Source organism: Mugil cephalus, chromosome 15 (assembly GCF_022458985.1).
Source record: "Mugil cephalus isolate CIBA_MC_2020 chromosome 15, CIBA_Mcephalus_1.1, whole genome shotgun sequence".
NCBI classification, from domain to species: Eukaryota; Metazoa; Chordata; class Actinopteri; order Mugiliformes; family Mugilidae; genus Mugil; species Mugil cephalus.
The window spans coordinates 12,086,451-12,106,664 of NC_061784.1; the positions used below are offsets into that span (position 1 = coordinate 12,086,451).

A 20,214-nucleotide genomic window follows, 5' to 3' on the forward strand; every position below is an offset into this window, starting at 1 on the left:
GCAGTCGGCCTATCTGGGTTGAGAAACAGCACGTGCACTTCTTAAAAGTTATTGATTAAATGATGTGGTTTGGAGGAGGAGGGCGATGAAAGAATAGAAACCAGAAGGAGTGACAGCAGGAGTTTAAAGGAACAAAAGTCTTATTGATGAAAGGGTTAAAGCGGCACTGATAAATGTAGCCTCACATTGTGGGAGAGAATACAATGTTTGCAATATTTGCGCTGTATGTAAAGTACATGCAGTGAGCAAGTGAGCACTTTGTGGGCATGTTTCATTACGTATTTTGGTGTGTGGGTCGGGGTGCCAGAGGTCCTTGCGGGCTCAGCAGTAATCTCATGAGGAATGCCTGTTTGCTTACAAGAAACTCCAATAGCGTACACTCTGCAGGCTTTGATTGACTGCTTGCAGGTCAGCCATGATGTTTGTATTTGTGTGTTTGCACATTTTTTCCCGCCGCTGATCTTATCTGCCTCTTGAGTGTACTTTGACCACCGACTGTATCCCTCAGGGGTCGCGCTCCTTTTGCAGAAGTCGCATAAACAAACACGGTCACACAAGTGCACAAAGCTGTCATCGTCCGTTTTTCCTGATGCAGCTCTGCAACTTAAACATTTATTCACCGCCAAGAAGAAAAAGGAGTCCTGACTTTTGATATTGCTGCAGCAGCAGCACCTCCAGACAACTTGTGGTGCAAGTCCACCTTTAGTTCCAGGACAAAATAAATTAGCTTACACATTACAAAGGAAGGCATTGTGTGTCAGTTTGTGTGCATGGGGAGATCATTGTATGTATATAGGTTGCTAGCTAGGAGGGACAGCAACACCCTGTGCACCATAATATAAAAAGCACATTCTTCACTCTGTGTGTTGCAACTGCATCCAACCTTTGCTCTTTGTTGAAATCGTACACATGACAGTGGATATAACAAGGTGCAAAGCTGAATATCATGTACTAAATTGTAAAATCCACAGCTTGAAATGCAACGCTGGGCACAGAAACCCAGTAGTAGTAGTGAGTAACACACCATGCACTATATGTACATGCTCAACCAAATTTGAATTAGGGGTCTAAAAAAATTGCTTCTTAACAGTAACCATGATCTATTTGTGACATTTAACCTAGAACTAAATCTTCACCCTCAAACAGGCCTCACTTTCCAAACTGTCCTCGCTCTGATGGTCTTACTCTCTGTGGCCTCAGAAAGATAGCTGTACCAGAACACACACACACACACACTCACCCACACACACACTTTTTTGTCACCTTTAATGTTGATTTTCTTATCACTCTTTGAGTCCTTTTACTTAACTATTAGCATGTCAACTAAATTGTAATTAATTTTTTTTATTATTGTTGCTACACTACTGCAATACTGACTTATACAGGCACTGTTTTAGAGTTTACAAAAGGGGATTGGTAGTTGTTCTTTATTAACAGGTTAATGTGTGTGTGCATATAGTCCTTTTAGATGGACTATTAATTATTTCCACAAACATAAGAGCTCTAAATATACCTTTTTATGACGTTACATCGGAAAGGGATGACGCAGTGTTTCCAAACAAGCTTCTTCAACTTTCTTCTCCAAATGTAGAAACATGCTGGTGTAATATGTAGATGTTTACTAAAAACATTAACGTTAGTTTTCCATACTGTGGCAGTTGATTACCACACCACAAACCCATGAACCACATGTTCTCAGTCACACATGAGACACAGAAGGTAACACATGTTGACCGAGGGAGCCCCCCTCAGACCTGTCGTACCCAACATCAACTCAGTGACACATCACATCGCCAAAGCCCTGGTCAATGATCTATCTCTGTTAGTTGGTAATACTACAGAGCACATCCACAAGAGTTTAACATGAGTATTACTTATTACATGAATTCCACTAGAGTGAGAAGCCATAGAGACAACGTTTACTGCTGATCTGGTAAGTTCAGCTTGTTAGCTTGTAGCTAAGATATGTTTTTGTTTCTCCATTATGATTTCAACTTGAATTACTGCCTGATTTAACAATAACCATAAGTAATACATTCAGTTACCAAGATACATGACCTTCAGAAAGATTAGATTAGATTCATTAAATAACAGTTGTGTTTTAGTTATTATTTGTATGTTTTGTTGTTTTGTGTCCTAGCTAATGGTATCTGTTGCTTTTTCTCTTTCAGCGATAGCTAGCTTACAACTACCTTATAACTTACTTTTTGTTCCACTTGTTCTAATGCTTTATTTTCAGTTTGATGCACATTATTATTATTATTATTATTATTATTATTATTATTGTTATTATTATTATTATTATTATTATTATTATTATGGTATTATTTTTTTTGCAAAGTCATTGACATAGCTGCGCTTGTACAGCTATCTTTCTGAGGACCAGTTTGAGTTTTTCACCATTGGAGTGAGGACATTTGCACAAAGTGAGGACATTTGGGCCGGTGCTCACTTCTTCAGGTCAGTTTGTACGGCCTAATTTATACTATACTACATTATACACCCACTACATCAGGGGTCTTCAAAATTGTTCAGACCAAGGACCCCCAAACTGATGGAGAGATTAAGTAGGGACCCCCTACCTGCTATATTTGTGCTAATGCTGTTTATAAATACACACCATTATTATCATTCTGCATTCAATACTAAGCTGTGCAAATAATACACAGATTCAAATATTTTCTGTTAAAGCGATAAAACAATCCATTTCGGCCTCAGTAGTTGACTAATGGGAGAATGCTGCATTGTTAGCTTGTCTTCTGCTAATATTGCAGCAGGCTGCTGGGATTTTACCTGGGGACTGAATAGGTTCTCGGAACCTGACAGTCAGTGTGTAAAATGCAGCCTTATGATTGGCTGGATACAGGAGGCTTACATTGACAGGTCTAGTGTTGCGGTCTGTGTGAAACTGTGCGCTGTTCACACAGATCCTGTATTGCTGAATGAGTGAAGTGTTGACTGAAATCGAACATCTTCTGACTCCATTTATCCCTTTACTGATGTATGTTGGATTCATGTTAATGTGTATTTAAAGAAATTTAAATTTGTGGGGGTAAAATTAAAGAATATATATAAAAAAATATCTAATCAAGCAAAGACCCCCTCTGCAGTACCTCCGTGGACCTGCTAGGGGTCGCAAACCCCCTGTTGAAGACCTATCCAGTACATTATGGACTTAAGCATTTTAATTTTAAACTTAACTTTAAGCTCATGGCAAACCTTTATATATGGATAGATAGAAACTCGTTTTACTTGTTTTTATTTACCCATACACTCTATTTGCTGTCAATCATTTGATTTTACAATTATGGAATAAGTCAACAAGGAAATAATTATCCAGACTTTATTGTCACATCCATGTTTTCCTACTCGTGGACGTTAAAATAGCTGAAAAGAGCATTACGACACTTTTATGTAATCATATCATAAATCAGAATTACAGTACATACTAAGTACATAATTTTATGTACAAAATAAAGTAGAGAAACACAAATACCTGAAAATGCTTAATATATGTTCTAGTATATTATAATCCCTGTTACAACTGAAACTGCCATCATTATAAATCCAAAGATTTGCATCGTGTCTGCATTTGTTAATAATTTCATGAGTGCATTGCGTGATCAAAGAATGATGGGCTATAAAAACTTTACAGGTTTTTTTTTTGTATTTTAATCTTTACGTCCACACACGCCCAAAACGTTTTAGTGTCATGGCAATGACAACATCCAATAAAACCTTTTGTACATCCTAAGTATGGAACAAAAAATAAAAACTCAGAGGTGGCAGCCTTGAAAGGGTGTTCACGGAAATAGATAAATAAGATTATGAAAAAGTCACTTAGAGGCAGAGGGAGAAGTTATAAAAGTGACCTGTGAAGCATATAAGGGCTACCCGAGAGCGAAGCAGCTCTTCACATCTGCATATCACACACACAGAACACTTCAAGGAAACGACAAGAAATAAGAAGAAGCAGTCATTTTCAGGTAAGAGCTACTTCGTGCGTGTACTGAGAGGACGTTGTGTTCCTTGTACAACTTTTCCAAATCACAAAAAAACTGTGATCAGAGCACTTTTATCCAAATTGATATTACTTTTGTCACAAACATTATCCCTTCTCATCTATCTCATGGTAATTTATGTATTATTATAAAATCATACAGCAGGGGAACAGAAGCGCTTTGTCTGTGTTTTAGTGTGCAGTAACAATATTTTGACAAGGGAGAAAAGTTTCATAGCCTGAAATTGAAACTTGTACTGAGGGTAAAAACAGAAGTGACTAAAGGATTATTTTCTGGTGGTGTGTGGAGGTTGTTAAATGACACAGATGACAACTGAAATTTTTCACAAAAATGTGCTGACTACAGTCAATGTGCTGTTGTTGGTGAATTCTGATTAAACACACATATGAGTGCCCTTTTCAATGATCTTTACATTACTTTCAGGTCCGTCCAAGAGAACAATGACGACGACGTTCAGAACAGCTCTTCTCCTCTTGCTCCTCTGCTGTGCAACCCAGATATTAGGTACCGTAAATCTGGTTATCAAGGACTTAACTCACAAATTAGGATTTTCCCACTCTGTGCAGTTCTCACCGTTTCCCTAACGTTTGAACTCTCCTTTTCTTTTCCTAAGGCATTAGTATCCAGACTACGCCAGATGCCGATGGGGGTGTTATAGCAACAGAGCTGGACAAGACTGTGTCCCTGGTTTGTGCGCTTGGTGCCAGCTCTGAGACTGAAGATGACAATGAGCTGGTCTGGCTCAGAAATAGCGCTTTGGTCAGTCTCGTGGAAGAAAACAAGAAGGGTCGCAGCAGCGTGTGTGTTTCGCCTGTGATCTATGACGACAACGATGCCACTTTCACCTGTTACCAGCGCACAAATGACACTGTCAGGATGTCTGTCACCCTGAATGTCACATGTGAGTCCAGAATGATATTAACGACAATATTTGTTGCCAATAATTGATTCTGTCCACATTCAGGGACGGTTGTCTACAACATGATAAGCTACTAAAATGTTTTGTACGGATAAGTGACTCTTGTGATCCCCCAAACTCGTGCCGTCCTTTACTGTTATTTTAGTCTTTTTATTTATTTATTTATTTATTTATTAATTTATTTTTTTAAATACCTCGGCAAATGCATAGTTATGCAGATTTTGGAAGAATTCAACTATACTCATGATCAAGATTTTACTAATTGCCTGAAAAACTACTGACATACACGAAAGCCTTGAGTGTGTTCAGAGCTATTAAGCTTGTTAGCATGGTGTTAGCCGAGATGGATAACATCACCATCTGGGAACCTTAAATGTCATAAATGCTTTCATTTTGTTTTTTGTACATTTATATTTGCTTCAAATGAACCCTGCAGCATCGCTGTTCTCTCTGATCCTCTTCAGATCCCCCACAGCTCTCCGGGGCTGAGGATGTTGTAGTGGAGGAGGAGGCCGAGCTCGTCCTGCAGTGCAACATCCAGGCCAATCCACCGGTCTCATCTGTGTCGTGGACACATAACGGAACCGCGGTGGACCTGTTAGCGGGCGGCTTCAGCGTGACCAACGACGGCTTTACAAGCCAGCTCAGATCCAGGTTCGGTGAGAGAGGCCTGCACGAAGGCACATACAGCTGCACGGCCGTCTCTCCCAAATATGGATCGCACAGCAAGGTTTTCCATGTGTCAGTAACAGGTCAGTTCACACTCTCGGCACTGCACGTTGTTACCGAATTCGCACCAGAGCATTAGACAGTTCCATTTGATATTTTATGGCTTCTGCGTAATCAGCACATTGAATCTTGACTCAGACAGAGGCGTTAATCATCTTCCTCCTCATCTCTAGACAAGACCATTAAGTTTCCGCTGATGCCCATGATAGCAGGAATTGTGGTGGTGTGCCTCACTGCGCTTCTTGCCATTGTTGCGCGGTGGAAGAAAATCGCAAAGGTAACAACATAGCACAAGTACACGTGGCACAAATTCTGGTTCATTGCAATGCAGACTTTGTAACACGTTCATTTTCTTTTAATAGTGTTGCAAGTAAGTGAGGAAGTGTGAAGGTTTCCTCGTCTCCACCGCATTGAGGCAAGCCACGAAGACACCATCACTCTCTTGTGTGTGCAAGAGACCATTACCTATTTATGAAGCCTAGTTTTAAAATTTATATCAGCTGCTAATAATAGATGTCATTAGTTTTATTTAGCGCAAGCGCTGGAATTGAAGGGAAACACGGATTAAACAAAGAATAGATGCACTGGTAGGTTGTTTTGGTACATCTGGACAAATCCAGGTTCACTGTTGCACTAGAGTGGGGTCACTGTCCTCACCGGCTAATCAACATTTTCCTCTCAAATGTCCTTTGAAATCATACACAACGTACCAATTATCACTGGGAGATCTATGGAGTCTGTGTTATGACATCAAGCTTTTCATTTTGTGATGGCGCCAGACCTTTATGATGCTGGGGTTTAACATGCAATTGCTGGTTTGATTGTTAATGTCTTTGTCATAAAAATAGACCAAAACTAGAATCTCACGAACTTAGAAGATACACAGCTCAGTTTGGGACATCACAAAAAGTAGGCCACGTGTTGAGTTATGGGTTAAAATTATTGAGTTATGTAAATTTATGTAGTAACTAGAGCTTAATGTACCAACACGTGCCAAATGTCTCGCACGCAATCGAAGTCTGCGTTTCCAGTCTCCATATTTGCGCTGAACTTCTACCTCTTGACTCAACAACACGGCAAAAGGCTCGTTAAAATTGTGTTATACATTTACTTTTAATGAGACAAAAGTACAGGGACTGTGAGGTTGCAAGGGTCAAGGTCTAGGTCTTTGTGTTATTACCAATAAAAAAAAAAGCACTTAACAGGTTCACATAAAACAACGCAATATGCAACGTGTAGGTCTGTAGTGACATCTGCTGGTCCCCTCACCTCCAAACCTTCCTAATCCATCATGTCTGTCAGGTGAATGTGAGGAAAGGTAGGGAAGAAAATGACAAGCCTCACCATGTACGATTAAAAATAGCATTTAGTGATCTGTAATTCTTGTTCTGTCTTGGACTAACGGCACATGTTGTATTTATTAAAGTTAACTTTCTGAAGAATAGAATTATATGATCATCTGAGCTCATTGTGTGTTCATCTTAGATTTGTATTATTTTTTTTCATCATTTTTATTGGTGTATCTAAATGAGATGAGGACATTTTACTGTCCTCCAAGTATATCATAATTATTTATAATTCAATAAACCCCCCCCTACTGTCTGTTAGTTATAACAACATCTGTCTGACACAAAGTCAACAAAAACTGAAAATTAAACAGATAAGCTTTATTGCTGAACATGTCGCACTGGATTGCATTTGAGCGTAGCTGAAATCACTGTAGTTTGTGGCGTATATGAAAAAGTGACAATCTGGGTTGATTATAGATACATGTACAGATATGTTGGTAAATTATTATTTTTTTCACATGGAAATGGTGTTCAAAACTGTCAAGGATTTGTATCTGTTTTAATAGAACTGCATTAAATCTGTAAAGAGGGCTCTGTTAAATACAATTACATGATCGTCAGTCACTTTTAAAGAAAAGGCATTACTGTAATAAATTGTAATTGAAAAGTAGACTATGAAGTTTGTTATGAAAATATCTTTTCTCTTGACCTAATAAAAAAAGTAATAACAATAATAATCTGTGCTTCAGTCTGGAGATATTTTCCCTCACTGCTGTACACCACAATAACAAGTCCTGCAAGGATTAAACCGAACAAGGAAGTTTCATCTTCAGACGTCTGTTGCCAAATGTTGTACGACATTTTGTGACCTTGACAAACGAGTGGCCTTGACGTGCCTCGTGACTGCTAAAATTAAATCTAAAACATATTTCCTTCTGTAAATAAATCTCAGTCCCACACACCAGTTCATATTCCAAAGAAGCAAAACATTATTCTCCGCTCATATCTATTTCTATCTAATCTAATCTTATCTAATCTATCTAAACAAAAAAGATTTGCACTGCATATTTCTTTATTTCTTTATTTCTCATGCAAACATTTCAGTCAGCATGTCATTATTTTTCTCCTGTTTTACTATTCCTATTTTATTTAAAATAAGTACAAAAGACAAATCTTGGCCCTGGTGTAACAGATTTCATAATTTTACGTGACACGTATTGTTTGAAAACCTGATATTAATAAACGCTAAACATTTTCCATTTGTGATCAACTTAAGAGATTGAAAATAAAAATCCACTTCAATCAAAAACAACCTAAATAGTGGAAATGAGTTTTGAAATTTACATTTATTGATGTGAAAATATCCTAATAAAATATAAAGATCGATAATGGTACATGATATATTCTCTTTGAAATAAGTAATAATGTTCTTCCCTTCAGTGTTGATTTCGTAGGTTGTTTTGCACATTTTCTAGTTTGCAAGTTAAAACCATTTACTGTATATAGGTTAAAACTAATGAGTTGAGTCAGTCTCGGTCTTAAATGCACGTAAATAACCCTTACGTCACGCCGTAACTTCCTACGTCATATGGGGGGGTTGCGTAAAGGGCGTGGTCTCCCGTGGACTTGCGGTCCAGCGCCAAATTCAAAAACAGGGAAAGAAAAGACAAGAGCCGCAACAGTTGGGCAGCAGAAGCGGAGAAGACACACGGGTCTCACTACAGAAAGTTTAAGGTAAAGTCATAAAACAGCAGGTGGTTTGTATAACGCACCGTCTTTTGTTTTTATTCGTGTTATTAACCTTTTTTAAATGTAGACGTGATCCGGTGTGAGCTGTTTCCTCGCGCACCTCTATTGTTGTTTGCTAATGAGAAGTAAATTACTTCTACACGTAGTGTTAAGTTCCACTGTTAAGGGTCTTTAAACGTAGATTATTTATCTTAACTTGACGCATAAGTGTTAAATCGCGGTTATTTCTTCCTCTGGCTGTGTTTGGGATGGGACTGTCCTCGGTTAAATTAAACAAGGGTCATTGTCCTGGTCAGACAATAGCCGAGGAGCTCTCACTAACACGATTATTGCTGCTTGATTGTGTGGGTTGTTACGGGTCATTTTTACCTTCATTTGTTCATTAACATTCCTCACATTTCCGTGAGAATAAAAACAACTTTAAAAGAGTATTTTTCTTATTTAAAAAAGGAGGAATTTGACTCTACTCTACATGTCACATGTTTTATTTTAGCTGTTTAGGATTCAAAAAGCTTAATCTGAAGTCCAAAAAATAAAATAAATCAAAATAAATAATCCTAATCATTGTAACTTATATAAAGTCTGACAAGGACTGATTTTATAGTTCCAGTTTTCCTAAAAATTTGTGTAAATAATGTTGTTTTTAAAGACTTCTGTTGTTTTGTCGTCTTCCCTCAGCTCAGTCTTTATGTCGTCTTCAGTGATGGATGGTGTTGGCAGAGCCGTGGTCGGAGTCTGGCGGGCGCACACGGTCCTGGACGAGTCCGACGGGGCAGAGAGCTCCCCGGAGGCCCCCGACCGTTTCCGCAAACTCCGCTCCTCGTCTTCGCTTAACTCTCTGCGAATGTCTCTGCGCAAGCGGCTGCCTCTTCGCTCTGTCCAGGCCAACTCCCTCCCTGAGAACCCGACTTGGGAAACCGCGAAGGAGGAACCGAAACCCAGCACGGTCCGCAAACTGACTCGCAGTGCTCGGAACTCCATCACCGAAGTGTATCAGGTAGATTCACTGGACTGGTTGCGCCTTGAAGTTTGTGCCCTTTAACCTTTTTGATGTCACAGGGTTCAGCATCAACAGCAAGCATCACTCATTTGTGTCTTTTTTTTTTTTTATCCAGAGGTTGCAGAGAAACAGAGAGTTTACACGTGAGGACTGTTTGGTTGCAACCCCTGGCCGTGATGCAGAAAATGCTGGTCCATCCACTTCTTGCACTCCGAGGCGTACGCCTCGCCGAGCTGCGACACCCAGGCGCACCCCGAGATCAGCGGTCACGCCCGGGCGTACTCCGGGCTCCAGGGGACGAAGGACGCCCGAGGCAAATGTACGGGGTGTGAAGACAGGGGGAGGCAGGAGGCAGCTGGTCCGTATGGCTGCGTTACGAAGTCCCTTTGCGTCGCCCAACACGCAAAACCAGAGGCTGTGAGCTTTTTTTTAATTTCTTTGTGTAATCACATAACCAACTGCACAGATTTAGTGGTTAGACGGTTTATTTTTGTGTTTTTTTTTTCTTCTTTAACAGAAAATTTGACCAAGATTTGGAGTCGGTGTCCAGTGGACTGAGGAGGCTCAAACATCTGTCCAAGGCCTTTGATGACATTATTGGCAGAGACGACAGGTGAGGCGCTTTGCTGTTTTAATTAAACAATGTCCAGTACAGTCACAATTTGATAAAGTGACTATTAGTCAGAGTATTGTCTGTTGAAAGGGCTTAAAAGTTAAAAAAAAAAAAACAAACAAACAAGGAAAATGAAGTTCTTCTTATAATTTTCTCTCTGAATTAAAGTGTGTGCTTTACTGTAGTTGACTTTGAGTATCGTGTGTATTTGAGTAATCCCCCGGTCATATTAACTTTATTCATACATATCCACACTACACAGAGGAGACTATAGAGGCGTGTGTCTGACCTCCTCGCTCTCCCACCCAAAGAATCTCGGTCGCACAGCTTGTGGGTCTCCACGCTTCCTTCCCCTCCCCCCGACATTCTTCCCGCCTCGGTTTGAAACTGGGTCTGTGTTTCTGGTATTCGGATGAGGCGGGAGTGGGAGGACGGGTGGTGTGGGAAGTGGAGCCAGATTAAATGACAAAAATATGTGCCGGAGAGAGCGGTGGATGCGTTTGCATCACTTCCTGTGTTGACATTCAAAATATCAGAGCCTCGTCTCATGCAGGAGGAATTGGATACGTGGTGAAAAGCAGAAACGTACAGTGACCTTGTCTGTTATCCGTGCAAATCACACACCGTCAACTGTTTTCCTCTCTGTGAAAAGATCTGTCATTGGGAATTTAAACAAGTTTGTTTCCCACCTACTACAGGCAATTTGGCTATTCCCTAATTGTGGAGTAGGACAGGAAGGTAAATTCTAATAATCCTTCTAAGATACGCTGACTGTTCCTTCTGCAACTACTTATAAGCACATGGCAAAGCTACTCTGCATGCACCACGCATGTGTCTCTATATGAAACCGTGAAAGCCTGGTGCAATAACAAGCTTCTGTTCTGCAAATTATCTGAGCAAAGGCGACTCTTTTTCTTTCAGACTCGCACTTCTTTCTGACTTTAAACCTTTTGCTTTGCGTATTAACACTTTCTTTTTCACCGTACTGTTTCTCAAATATAATAAAATACCCTCTTTGATGCTTGATATTTGTTGCAGTTTTAAGGATTTAACTGTTTAATGTTAAACATTTAATAATGTACCTAAAAGAGACAAAAAAGAGTAATTAGATACATTATTGATGTCTTTACCTCCTGAGACCCTGCGTCCTCATATGGGCACATGTTTTAGGTTTGTGGTAGCTTCTTATTCTGCTTCATTTAGACCCGTTGTTCTCGTAAGTGGACGCCTTCATCTGCCAGGTAGCAAAGGGTCAATACGCTGTAAGTCAGTGTAAAAACATGATAGCATGATAAGTGGGCATTTCAGCGACATCTTTTATTTTTGTGGTCCAAACTTATCTAATGCAAATTTAACAAACTCTATCAAAAGTAAAAAGCTACAGCGTCGCTAATTAGCAAGTACCCGTTTGAGGACATTGGGATTATACGCCCTGCTCAGAGATTAGTTTTTATAAATCTTAGCTCCTCGGAGGAATTAACAGCACACGACAAATAAAAGCTCAGGTCTCAGGAGGTCAGAGTCTTACAGTCCAGTCACAGATACGTGTGGATATCCTCTCTCTATTTATGCTTTCTTCAGCAGTTGTTTCTCTCTCTACACAGACCCAGTACGAAGGAGCGTTCTGGAGGCGCGGTGATGAGAAAGTTGGACCCGAGCGGTAAACTCAGTCGCTCAAACCTCACGCGTCGAGCCACAAACCTCTCCAACACGCTGGGAGGATGGGCCAACACAGCTGTGAACACTATTCGCAAACCCAACTGAACTACACGACTGTGTGTATGTAAGACGCAGGACCTTTTTGTATTCATGTGTTACATTTATTGTTACTGTGGTGTCACTGTTACATGTACGTGTAGTGTTGTCACGATATTGGGAACTTCTTTTTTTATCCGTGTTGTGTGTTTACACCTCTCAGGTTAGCTAGCTGTGGGTAGAGTATCCCCATTATAGCCACCAAAGGGATTGTTCTAAACTGTGGTGTATGTATTCGTCCTAGCTGCTACAACCAAATGTCTTTAGTTTCATGTTCAAAATACTAATATTTTAGTTTGTGTTCTCACTCTGCGTTGAAACGTTTTTCTACTGTAGTTTCTGAAAGAGATGCTGCACAACACCAAACTCGTATCTGCACGGCTAACGCTAAATTCACTGACAGTGAGGAGAGCCGCTTTCCTCTATTTTATATTTTACACGTATGCAATAATGTTACTACTAACTTTTTTTATTATTATATATTATATGTGACATTGGGATTATACCAAAATTTTAAGTGTATTTTCTATGAAAGGGGACTTTTTATATAGCATGCACAGTTACTGAATGTGGTTTTTTTTTTCGCCATAATTTTGCGTCAGCAGAGGTCGACAGTTTTAACGGCCTGTGGATGATTCATGCAGCAACACTGTTCACATAAATCATTTGATAATGTGATGGGGGAAGATTTAATGGCTCATTACCAGATGACGGCAATGATGATGATGTTGTTATAAAGAAACGTCCAGTGAGTTATTAGTGTAGCGACTGTCTAGCGAACCTCCTCAAAGGAAGCAAAACGCTCATCTTATTTGTTCTCCATGTATTGGTACCTCCTTTTTCTGCATTAATGAGGGAAAGAAAGGGAGAAATCTTCTCTGTCTGAATGTGAAAAACATATGTACACAATAAAACATGTAAGCTTCTACAATGATCTCCTTTGTGCGTTTTCATTTTGCGTTCCTATCACTTGCAAAAACTTAATAAGTTTGGTTTAAATTTATGTTTTCCTAAAGAAATCAAATCTCTTACGTCAAGGAACACAGTTTCTAAAGTAGTCATAATAATTAAAAAAAAGGAAAACTTTATTTTTACAACAATACTTTTATATTAATTCATAATTAAATAGAAGTTATAAAAGGTCAGTGTGCATATATTTTGATGTTACTATATACTCTAACTAGTTGTGGTCTGTTTTCCTGTGATAGGTTGTTATACAATACTGTGACTTACTATCGATTAAACTACTCAACACCATGCAATATAGTAAAATAGTACTGCTGCAAAATTACATTCATTCATTTTCTGTAGCTGCTTGTTGTCGCGGGACGACCTGGAGCCTATCTCAGCTTTCACTAGACAAGAGTCTCTCCATTCATACATTCACCAATTAACCTAACAAGCATGTCAGACACAAGGAGAACATGCGGAAAGGCTCCAGTCGGCCGCCCACCATTAATTATCCAACACATATATTATTCCAGTGATTAAATTAATATATCACAGGAACCATATTAAATATTGTACACTGTCCTTTCAATTTTATTTTTGTTATTTCAATTTGTGGTGTTTTTACCTTTACTTTCTCATACATTTTCTATGTTAATTGTAGTAGTATTACTTTGACTCATGGAATTTGGACACTCAGCATATTTTTTGTTTGTTTGTCGGTTTGTTTGCTTGCCAAAAAGCAATTGAACTTGTAGAGTTTTGAGAAGACATATCTCCACTCATCCGAGTAGCTTCTTCAGTTCCAAGGGACTGGTGAAAAGCTGGGGTTTAAATAGGGAACTCTGTTGGTATAAACCTGTCAGAAACTTGATTGACCAGTAACTGGTTCATCTAATTTCCATTTATAGGAAGATACTTACCTGTTGTTGAGGATGGGGCACTATTTGTCAATGTCCTCTTCCCTCCCCTCTTTCTTTCCCACCCTACCTGCTAATGGAAATTAGTAGCAGCAATTGCTGGTCAATCAGGTTTCTGATGGGTCTATACCGACAGAGTTCCCTATTTAAACCAGTCTCTTTGTACTGAAAGCGATACTTTGATGAAACGTCTCCTCAAGACTCTTCAAGTCCAGTTGCCTTTTTAAACGCCTTTTGGATCCATACCATGACCTGGATGACTGAGAACCTTCACAGACATGCGGTAGATTACATAAAGGCAACACTGCCCTCATGTGGTAGGTTGTGGTCATAGCAGGTGATACGAGAACACCTCGGTTTGTCCCTTGTTGCTACCCGTCGTTAGCTCATGACGTTAGCCTCCCCCCGTCTCGTCTTCCCCTCCCTCTGCCTCTCCGGCTTTGTACCCATCGCAGAAACCACGCCGCGGCTACCTTCTTCAGGATACCGGGGCTAATAGACATCAGAAAATGGCCCTTCACGTCCCCAAAGCACCGGGCTTTGCCCAAATGTTGAAAGATGGCGCCAAGGTGAGATTAAATGACCGGCTTTGTGTCGAGTGTTGGCTTTTGAGTGAGTCATTGCGAAGTGGCATGCTAGCTAAGGTTAGCCCCTGAGTTAGCATCTCCATTCACATGTCATGTGGGATGTTTCTAGAAGGCAGCTGGAGCCGGGGCCTGCCATGATGAGGATGAAAGGCTGGTTTCCCTGCTTTTCTTAGCTCTTTAGCATGCATTATGTGTCTTTAGTATTTAAGGTTGTCAATAACTGCCTTGTCAGACTGTAGTCACACCCAGCTAGCTTTGAGCTAACTCTCAACATTGAGACTGTCGCCTTACATGGTCTGGCTGATGCTTCCTGTTTTGGGTTAGCTATTTTCACTCAAATTAACATTGTTGTCCCTCTAATTGCAAATCCTTTGCCTGATCAATCATCCGCAATGACTGATTAATATAGCCATGGCTTTTGGTATTATTTCTTTTATTTTAAGTTGATAAATATGCAGTAAATACGTATTTATTAGTTCCTGACATTAATGAAATGCATTATATCTCTCTGTCCTCTGTTGTCCTGTACAGCACTATTCAGGGCTTGAGGAGGCAGTCTTTAGGAACATTAAAGCATGCAAGGAGCTGTCCCAGACCACACGCACCGCCTATGGGCCAAACGGTGGGTATACTCCTCAAATATTAAAATCTTAGCTCTTGCTTCAAACCAGCAAAATGACAATCATTAAACTATGTTTTTGTTGCCTTTCAGGTATGAACAAAATGGTCATTAACCACTTGGAGAAGCTGTTTGTCACCAATGATGCAGCAACAATTCTCAGAGAGCTTGAGGTGAGGAACCTCATCAAGCATCATCCTGATTTTTGAATTCACTTCGAAAGCCTAACAACTGTGTGGATTTGGTTTTATAGGTGCAGCATCCGGCAGCCAAAATGATCGTGATGGCGTCCCACATGCAAGAACAGGAGGTGGGAGACGGGACCAACTTCGTGCTGGTGTTTGCCGGAGCTCTGCTGGAGCTGGCTGAGGAGCTGCTCAGGATGGGCTTGTCTGTGTCAGAGGTAAACACGTGTAGCCAGTGAACATCATCAGGTCTGCGTAGATTATGCGATGATACAACAGTTGTACATCAGTATTTAGACGTTTTTAAGACCGCTACTGCTAAAATTTAAGTTATTTTAAGCTTAAAGATGCTGCCATCAGGCAAACAGATATAGACACATGCTGCTGTTAAGAGCCCCCTCTTTGTCTTTTTTTGTCTGTTTTATAATGTTATGTTTTAAATGTTTTCAAATATGAATTTCTGTCATAAAGTTTGTCTAAATAGTTGCATTTTCTCAGTTCCTTTTCCTATATTTGTTTCCTCCAGGTGATTGAAGGCTATGAGCTGGCCTGTAAGAAGGCTCAGGAGATCCTGGCAGAGTGCGTGTGCTCCTCAGCCAAGAACCTCCATGATGTTAAGGAAGCTGCATCTCTCATCCGCACAGCGGTCATGAGTAAACAGTACGGCAACGAAGACTTCCTCTCCAACCTCATTGCACAGGCTTGTGGTGAGTCAGAAATTCAGCCTCCCCACTGCATCAGTAACAGCTGTCGGAGGTAATTGCCTTCATGGTCATTAACTTCTGTGTTTCTCTGACTTTCTCTCTTTTTTTACAGTATCCATCTTCCCTGAGTCCGGCAACTTCAATGTTGATTGCGTCAGAGTGTGCAAGATTTTGGTAAAAACCTTTCTCCACGGGTTACAGTTTGTTTCTGTGCGTGTGTTGTTTGCTTCTAAATGACGCCTGGTGGTGTTTTCAGGGCTGTGGAGTGACGGCGTCTACCGTTCTACACGGCATGGTTTTTAAGAAGGAGGCAGAGGGCGACGTCACGTCAGTTAAAGACGCCAAGATCGCCGTCTTCTCCTGCCCCTTTGACTGCATGGTGACAGAGACCAAGGTAACGGACGCTTCACACGCGTTCCCTCAATAGGTGCTGGTCCTGGTGCTGATCTTGGTGCTGACAATTGTCTGGTCTGTCTCCACAGGGAACAGTATTGATAAATAATGCAAAGGAGCTCATGGACTTCAGCAAGGGAGAGGAGGACATGATGGAGGCTCAGGTCAAGGCCATCAAGGAGGCCGGCGCCAACGTGGTGGTAACTGGGGGGAAAGTGGCCGACATGGCGCTGCACTACGCCAACAAGTACAAGCTCATGGTGGTCAGGTAGGTGATCAGAGCAAGCTTTCGTAATTAGTTCATGTAAACTTAAGAGAAGTTACATTCTGTGGCTATCATCACATATTTTTGTCATTATTTCATATTAGTTGGTGGTTGCCACATATTTCACAACATTGTCCTGGATAGAGTGCCTGTAATGGTAGTGTGCTTTTTATTGCTATGTACTTTTAAGCCCTAAATCCTCCTTTTTAACCATCAGGCTTAACAGCAAGTGGGACCTCAGGAGGTTATGCAAGACTGTCGGAGCTGTGGCCCTGCCCAGGATGGTGAGTGTGGCCTCGTTTTCTCCAGATCACCTATTTAAAACAGACCGTTATATAGTGAGAAATAAATGTATTTTTCCATCCATAGACGGCTCCAACTCCAGAGGAGATGGGTCACTGTGACAATGTGTATCTGACTGAGGTGGGAGACACTCAGGTGGTGGCCTTCAAACACGGTAAATCCCTCTATGGATCTACATTTTAAACCTGATCTTTGATCCACATGAGAGTCGGACTTAACGTTGTTATTTGGCCTTAAACAGAGAAAGAGGACGGTGCCATCTCAACAGTGGTGATCAGAGGCTCCACTGACAACCTGATGGATGATATCGAGAGGGCTATAGATGATGGAGTCAACACCTTCAAGGTTCTGGTCAGGGTAAGTCAGCACATTAAACCAAAACTCCATTTTAAGATTCTCCATGAAAGATTTTCTTTCTTTCTTTTGGAAATGTGTCTTTCTCGCGTTCCTGATTTCTCTGACTATTAGAAGCTGTTTCTATTTACTATTTTTCCTGCACAAGAGCTACAGTATCTGTGTTACTCACTGTCTCTAGGACAAGCGACTGGTACCAGGAGCAGGAGCCACTGAGATCGAACTGGCCAAGCAGCTCACCTCATACGGAGAGGTACGCAGATTTCACTTCCATATCTGAGACATGCCAGGATCGTACTAATGGCTCTCTTGATTTTACCATTTTCTGTCTTTACTCCATCAGTAGCAAAAACACAAACCTCTTTGTTTCCCCCCTCTCTCTCTGTCTGTAGTCCTGCCCCGGTCTGGAGCAATACGCCATCAAAAAGTTCGCCGAGGCCTTCGAGATGTTGCCACGTTCCCTGGCCGAGAACTCTGGTGTGAGGGCGAGCGAGCTCATCTCCAAACTGTACGCTGCTCATCACGAGGGAAACAAAAACATGGGCTTCGACATTGAGGTAAATGTAACAAGAGAATTTAATAATAAATTTCAGCCTCTTGAACAGATAAAGAAGAACTTTTTGTTGAAGATTTAAAGCCACCTGGTTTCACATTATACAATAGTAATATAATATGTGATGCCATTCCTGAGTTTTTTATGCTTAATAAAGTATGTTTGACCCATTAATTGAACATCAAAGGAGACAACTAATGCTCTGTTTTTCAGTTTAAGTGTATCTTTCTGTCTGGTCACTGACGTTGTGGATGTCCTGCTTTCTTTAGGGAGAGGGTCCCGCTGTGAAGGACATGCTGGAATGTGGCATCGTGGAGCCTTACTTGGTCAAGCACTGGGGAATCAAACTGGCCACCAACGCTGCCATCACTGTACTGAGGGTGGATCAGGTGTGTTAAAAAAAAAAACCCACAAGGCTATTCATATAATCAAAATGTGAAATTCACGCAGGTGTTGCTGAAAGCTGGACTCATTTTGTGTTTGTGTTGACAGTGAAATAGAGTCAAGTTTATGGTGCTTTTGTTCCTGGATCGTTTTAAGCCGAGCATTAATTCACATTTACTGTGTTTGTGATTACTTATCACAGACGGCCAGTGTTTGCGGTTTTGGCTCCAAATAGGCATCAGGGTTTACATTCGTTGTAACTATTTAACGTACAACCCATTAGCAACAATGGACGCCTGTAGCAGGGAGAGATTGTATTTATCAGGCATTGATTCAGGCTGCGCTTGTTAGGATTTTTGGCGCATCACATGGATTTTAATTTATATTCTGTTTTAACAGTAAGCTCTCAAATTGAGAGTATGTTACACACCCGTGACTTGTTACAGACGTACAACGTCTTGGGAGTCCACCAGTCAGTTGTGAATATATTCTTATTAATGTCCTTATTTGGGTTTCTCAACAAAAGATTTGCTTTAACGACGCCTTTTCTCCCTTTTAGCTTAATGGTTTGAATCACATAAATAGCTTCTGGTTATTGTTTTGTTAAATTTCATTCAGATCTAATGTTCTTTCAGCAGTTTAAACAAGTCGACACCATCCAGATAGTTCATGTTAGTGTGTGTGTATATGTGCGATCCAGATCATCATGGCTAAGACTGCAGGGGGACCCAGGGCTCCCAAGCAGAGAGGCCACTGGGACAAGGACGGTTGGGACGAGGCGCCTGATCAGTTTGACACTCACCATTAGAGGGTGAACACGCACACCCTCTGGCAGCAGGTCCTGGAATGCGTGTGCGATTTATTTATTTATTTTTTTACCTCCGAAGTCTCTGCACAGATTGTACTCACTCACTCGCTCACGCTACACCGACGTTGTGAAATGATTTGTTGTGTCACTACTAACACCGGGTGTGATAACTCAAAGAAGACGAAATGTTGTGTTTCTAACTGGATTCAGACACTTCACGGTGCTTTTTTTTTTTTTTTTATTAATGCCAGGTGTGCCACTGTTAAAATTTGCACAAAACAGATAGTGGATGGTGTGATAGCATGCTGCATGCACTCTTTAACTCTTTATCTTGCAGGGGACGTACTCAGGCAAGTGGCAGATGTTGCTTGAAACATGTAGTTTAAAGGAGAAATTTAAATTAATACTTACATAGAAATTCAGCCTAATGTGGCATAGTTACTCTCAGCATTGAAGCTAATTGGACTGGGACTATTTTATGTTATCTGACGTATTGCCACATGTGCTCATGAATATATAATCCAGTCATTTTTGACTTGAACATGTGACATCAAGCAAAGACTAACGTATTCTTCAAGCCTGTTTATGTTTGAAGACCCTGCATCAAAGCCGCATGGATCTCAGTGCTCTCACTTACCCAGTTAGAAAGTACTGACGGACTTTACTTCCCCCCCTCTCCTTTCAGATCATCATGGCCAAAACAGCAGGAGGACCCAGAGCTCCCCAGGGCAGGAAGGACTTTGATGACGACGACTGAACCTGACGCCGTTCAGCCGATGCTCCTTCGACCCTGAACGCTCCCACGTCAATTCACAAACCTTTTCTACTTGTTTATTTAAAGCTCGCCTCTTTGGTTTATTTTGTAGAAACGACCACACATTGGTTTCCGAAGTAATATGTGAAAGTAAAAAGTGCAGTTGGCTCCGTTTGCTTTTTTTTTTGTTCTTCGTCCCAAATAAAAGGCACTTGCGCTGTCACATCTTGTGGGAGTCTTTTCTTTAGTCTTTTTCTAATCTCATTTTACCACGGGTTGGTTATTCAATGAGGAACAAGTTGGGAACGGTGACACAGTTTTTGTTCCAAAAAAACGGTACAGAACTGTAGTACCAAATCAC

The 20,214-nt window shown here is 40.8% G+C and overlaps 3 protein-coding genes across 8 annotated transcripts; all 3 read left to right on the top strand.

The window, feature by feature from the left end:
* The first annotated feature begins 3,846 nt into the window (after positions 1 to 3,846).
* On the top strand, positions 3,847 to 7,696 carry tmigd1 (transmembrane and immunoglobulin domain containing 1). Its single transcript, XM_047606149.1, has 6 exons — positions 3,847 to 3,986; positions 4,446 to 4,526; positions 4,636 to 4,923; positions 5,406 to 5,693; positions 5,844 to 5,947; positions 6,033 to 7,696. Exons 2-6 carry the CDS (start codon positions 4,463 to 4,465, stop codon positions 6,042 to 6,044), a joined length of 756 nt encoding a protein of 251 aa, XP_047462105.1. The 5' UTR covers positions 3,847 to 3,986; positions 4,446 to 4,462; the 3' UTR covers positions 6,045 to 7,696.
* Positions 7,697 to 7,842: 146 nt separating this feature from the next.
* Positions 7,843 to 13,010, top strand: LOC125020703. 3 transcript variants are annotated; one of them, XM_047606147.1, is made up of 6 exons: positions 7,843 to 8,693; positions 9,387 to 9,705; positions 9,824 to 10,125; positions 10,226 to 10,321; positions 11,020 to 11,059; positions 11,926 to 12,073. In XM_047606147.1, the coding sequence occupies exons 1-5, from the start codon at positions 8,548 to 8,550 to the stop codon at positions 11,048 to 11,050; spliced, it is 894 nt and encodes a 297-aa protein (XP_047462103.1). In that variant the 5' UTR covers positions 7,843 to 8,547; the 3' UTR covers positions 11,051 to 11,059; positions 11,926 to 12,073. The 3 variants fall into 3 exon arrangements, with proteins under 3 accessions (XP_047462103.1, XP_047462102.1, XP_047462104.1); XM_047606146.1 differs by lacking the exon at positions 11,020 to 11,059 and having other exon boundaries at positions 11,926 to 13,010; XM_047606148.1 differs by lacking the exon at positions 11,020 to 11,059 and having other exon boundaries at positions 8,575 to 8,693; positions 9,410 to 9,705; positions 11,926 to 13,010.
* A 1,334-nt stretch (positions 13,011 to 14,344) lies between these two features.
* Positions 14,345 to 20,076, top strand: cct8 (chaperonin containing TCP1, subunit 8 (theta)). Of its 4 annotated transcripts, none has more exons than XM_047607426.1 (16): positions 14,345 to 14,513; positions 15,063 to 15,153; positions 15,244 to 15,323; positions 15,404 to 15,553; positions 15,862 to 16,042; positions 16,152 to 16,213; positions 16,296 to 16,433; positions 16,522 to 16,700; positions 16,915 to 16,981; positions 17,067 to 17,154; positions 17,242 to 17,357; positions 17,536 to 17,607; positions 17,747 to 17,911; positions 18,177 to 18,296; positions 18,992 to 19,143; positions 19,785 to 20,076. In XM_047607426.1, the coding sequence occupies exons 1-15, from the start codon at positions 14,454 to 14,456 to the stop codon at positions 19,097 to 19,099; spliced, it is 1,677 nt and encodes a 558-aa protein (XP_047463382.1). In that variant the 5' UTR covers positions 14,345 to 14,453; the 3' UTR covers positions 19,100 to 19,143; positions 19,785 to 20,076. The 4 variants fall into 4 exon arrangements, with proteins under 4 accessions (XP_047463382.1, XP_047463380.1, XP_047463383.1 ...); XM_047607424.1 differs by having other exon boundaries at positions 18,992 to 19,129; XM_047607427.1 differs by having other exon boundaries at positions 18,992 to 19,102.
* Positions 20,077 to 20,214: the final 138 nt, after the last annotated feature.

Bases quoted from the DNA above. Each gene is read 5' to 3' on its own strand.
- tmigd1 (XM_047606149.1), top strand. From the start codon at position 4,463: ATGACGACGACGTTCAGAACAGCTCTTCTCCTCTTGCTCCTCTGCTGT. The intron at 4,527-4,635 runs GTACCGTAAATC...TCTTTTCCTAAG, and splicing joins CTGTGCAACCCAGATATTAG to GCATTAGTATCCAGACTACG. The intron at 5,694-5,843 runs GTCAGTTCACAC...CCTCATCTCTAG, and splicing joins TTTCCATGTGTCAGTAACAG to ACAAGACCATTAAGTTTCCG.
- LOC125020703 (XM_047606146.1), top strand. From the start codon at position 8,548: ATGGGGGGGTTGCGTAAAGGGCGTGGTCTCCCGTGGACTTGCGGTCCA. The intron at 10,126-10,225 runs GTGAGCTTTTTT...CTTCTTTAACAG, and splicing joins AACACGCAAAACCAGAGGCT to AAAATTTGACCAAGATTTGG. The intron at 10,322-11,925 runs GTGAGGCGCTTT...CTCTCTACACAG, and splicing joins ATTATTGGCAGAGACGACAG to ACCCAGTACGAAGGAGCGTT.
- cct8 (XM_047607426.1), top strand. From the start codon at position 14,454: ATGGCCCTTCACGTCCCCAAAGCACCGGGCTTTGCCCAAATGTTGAAA. The intron at 15,154-15,243 runs GTGGGTATACTC...GTTGCCTTTCAG, and splicing joins CACCGCCTATGGGCCAAACG to GTATGAACAAAATGGTCATT. The intron at 17,608-17,746 runs GTACGCAGATTT...CTCTGTCTGTAG, and splicing joins AGCTCACCTCATACGGAGAG to TCCTGCCCCGGTCTGGAGCA.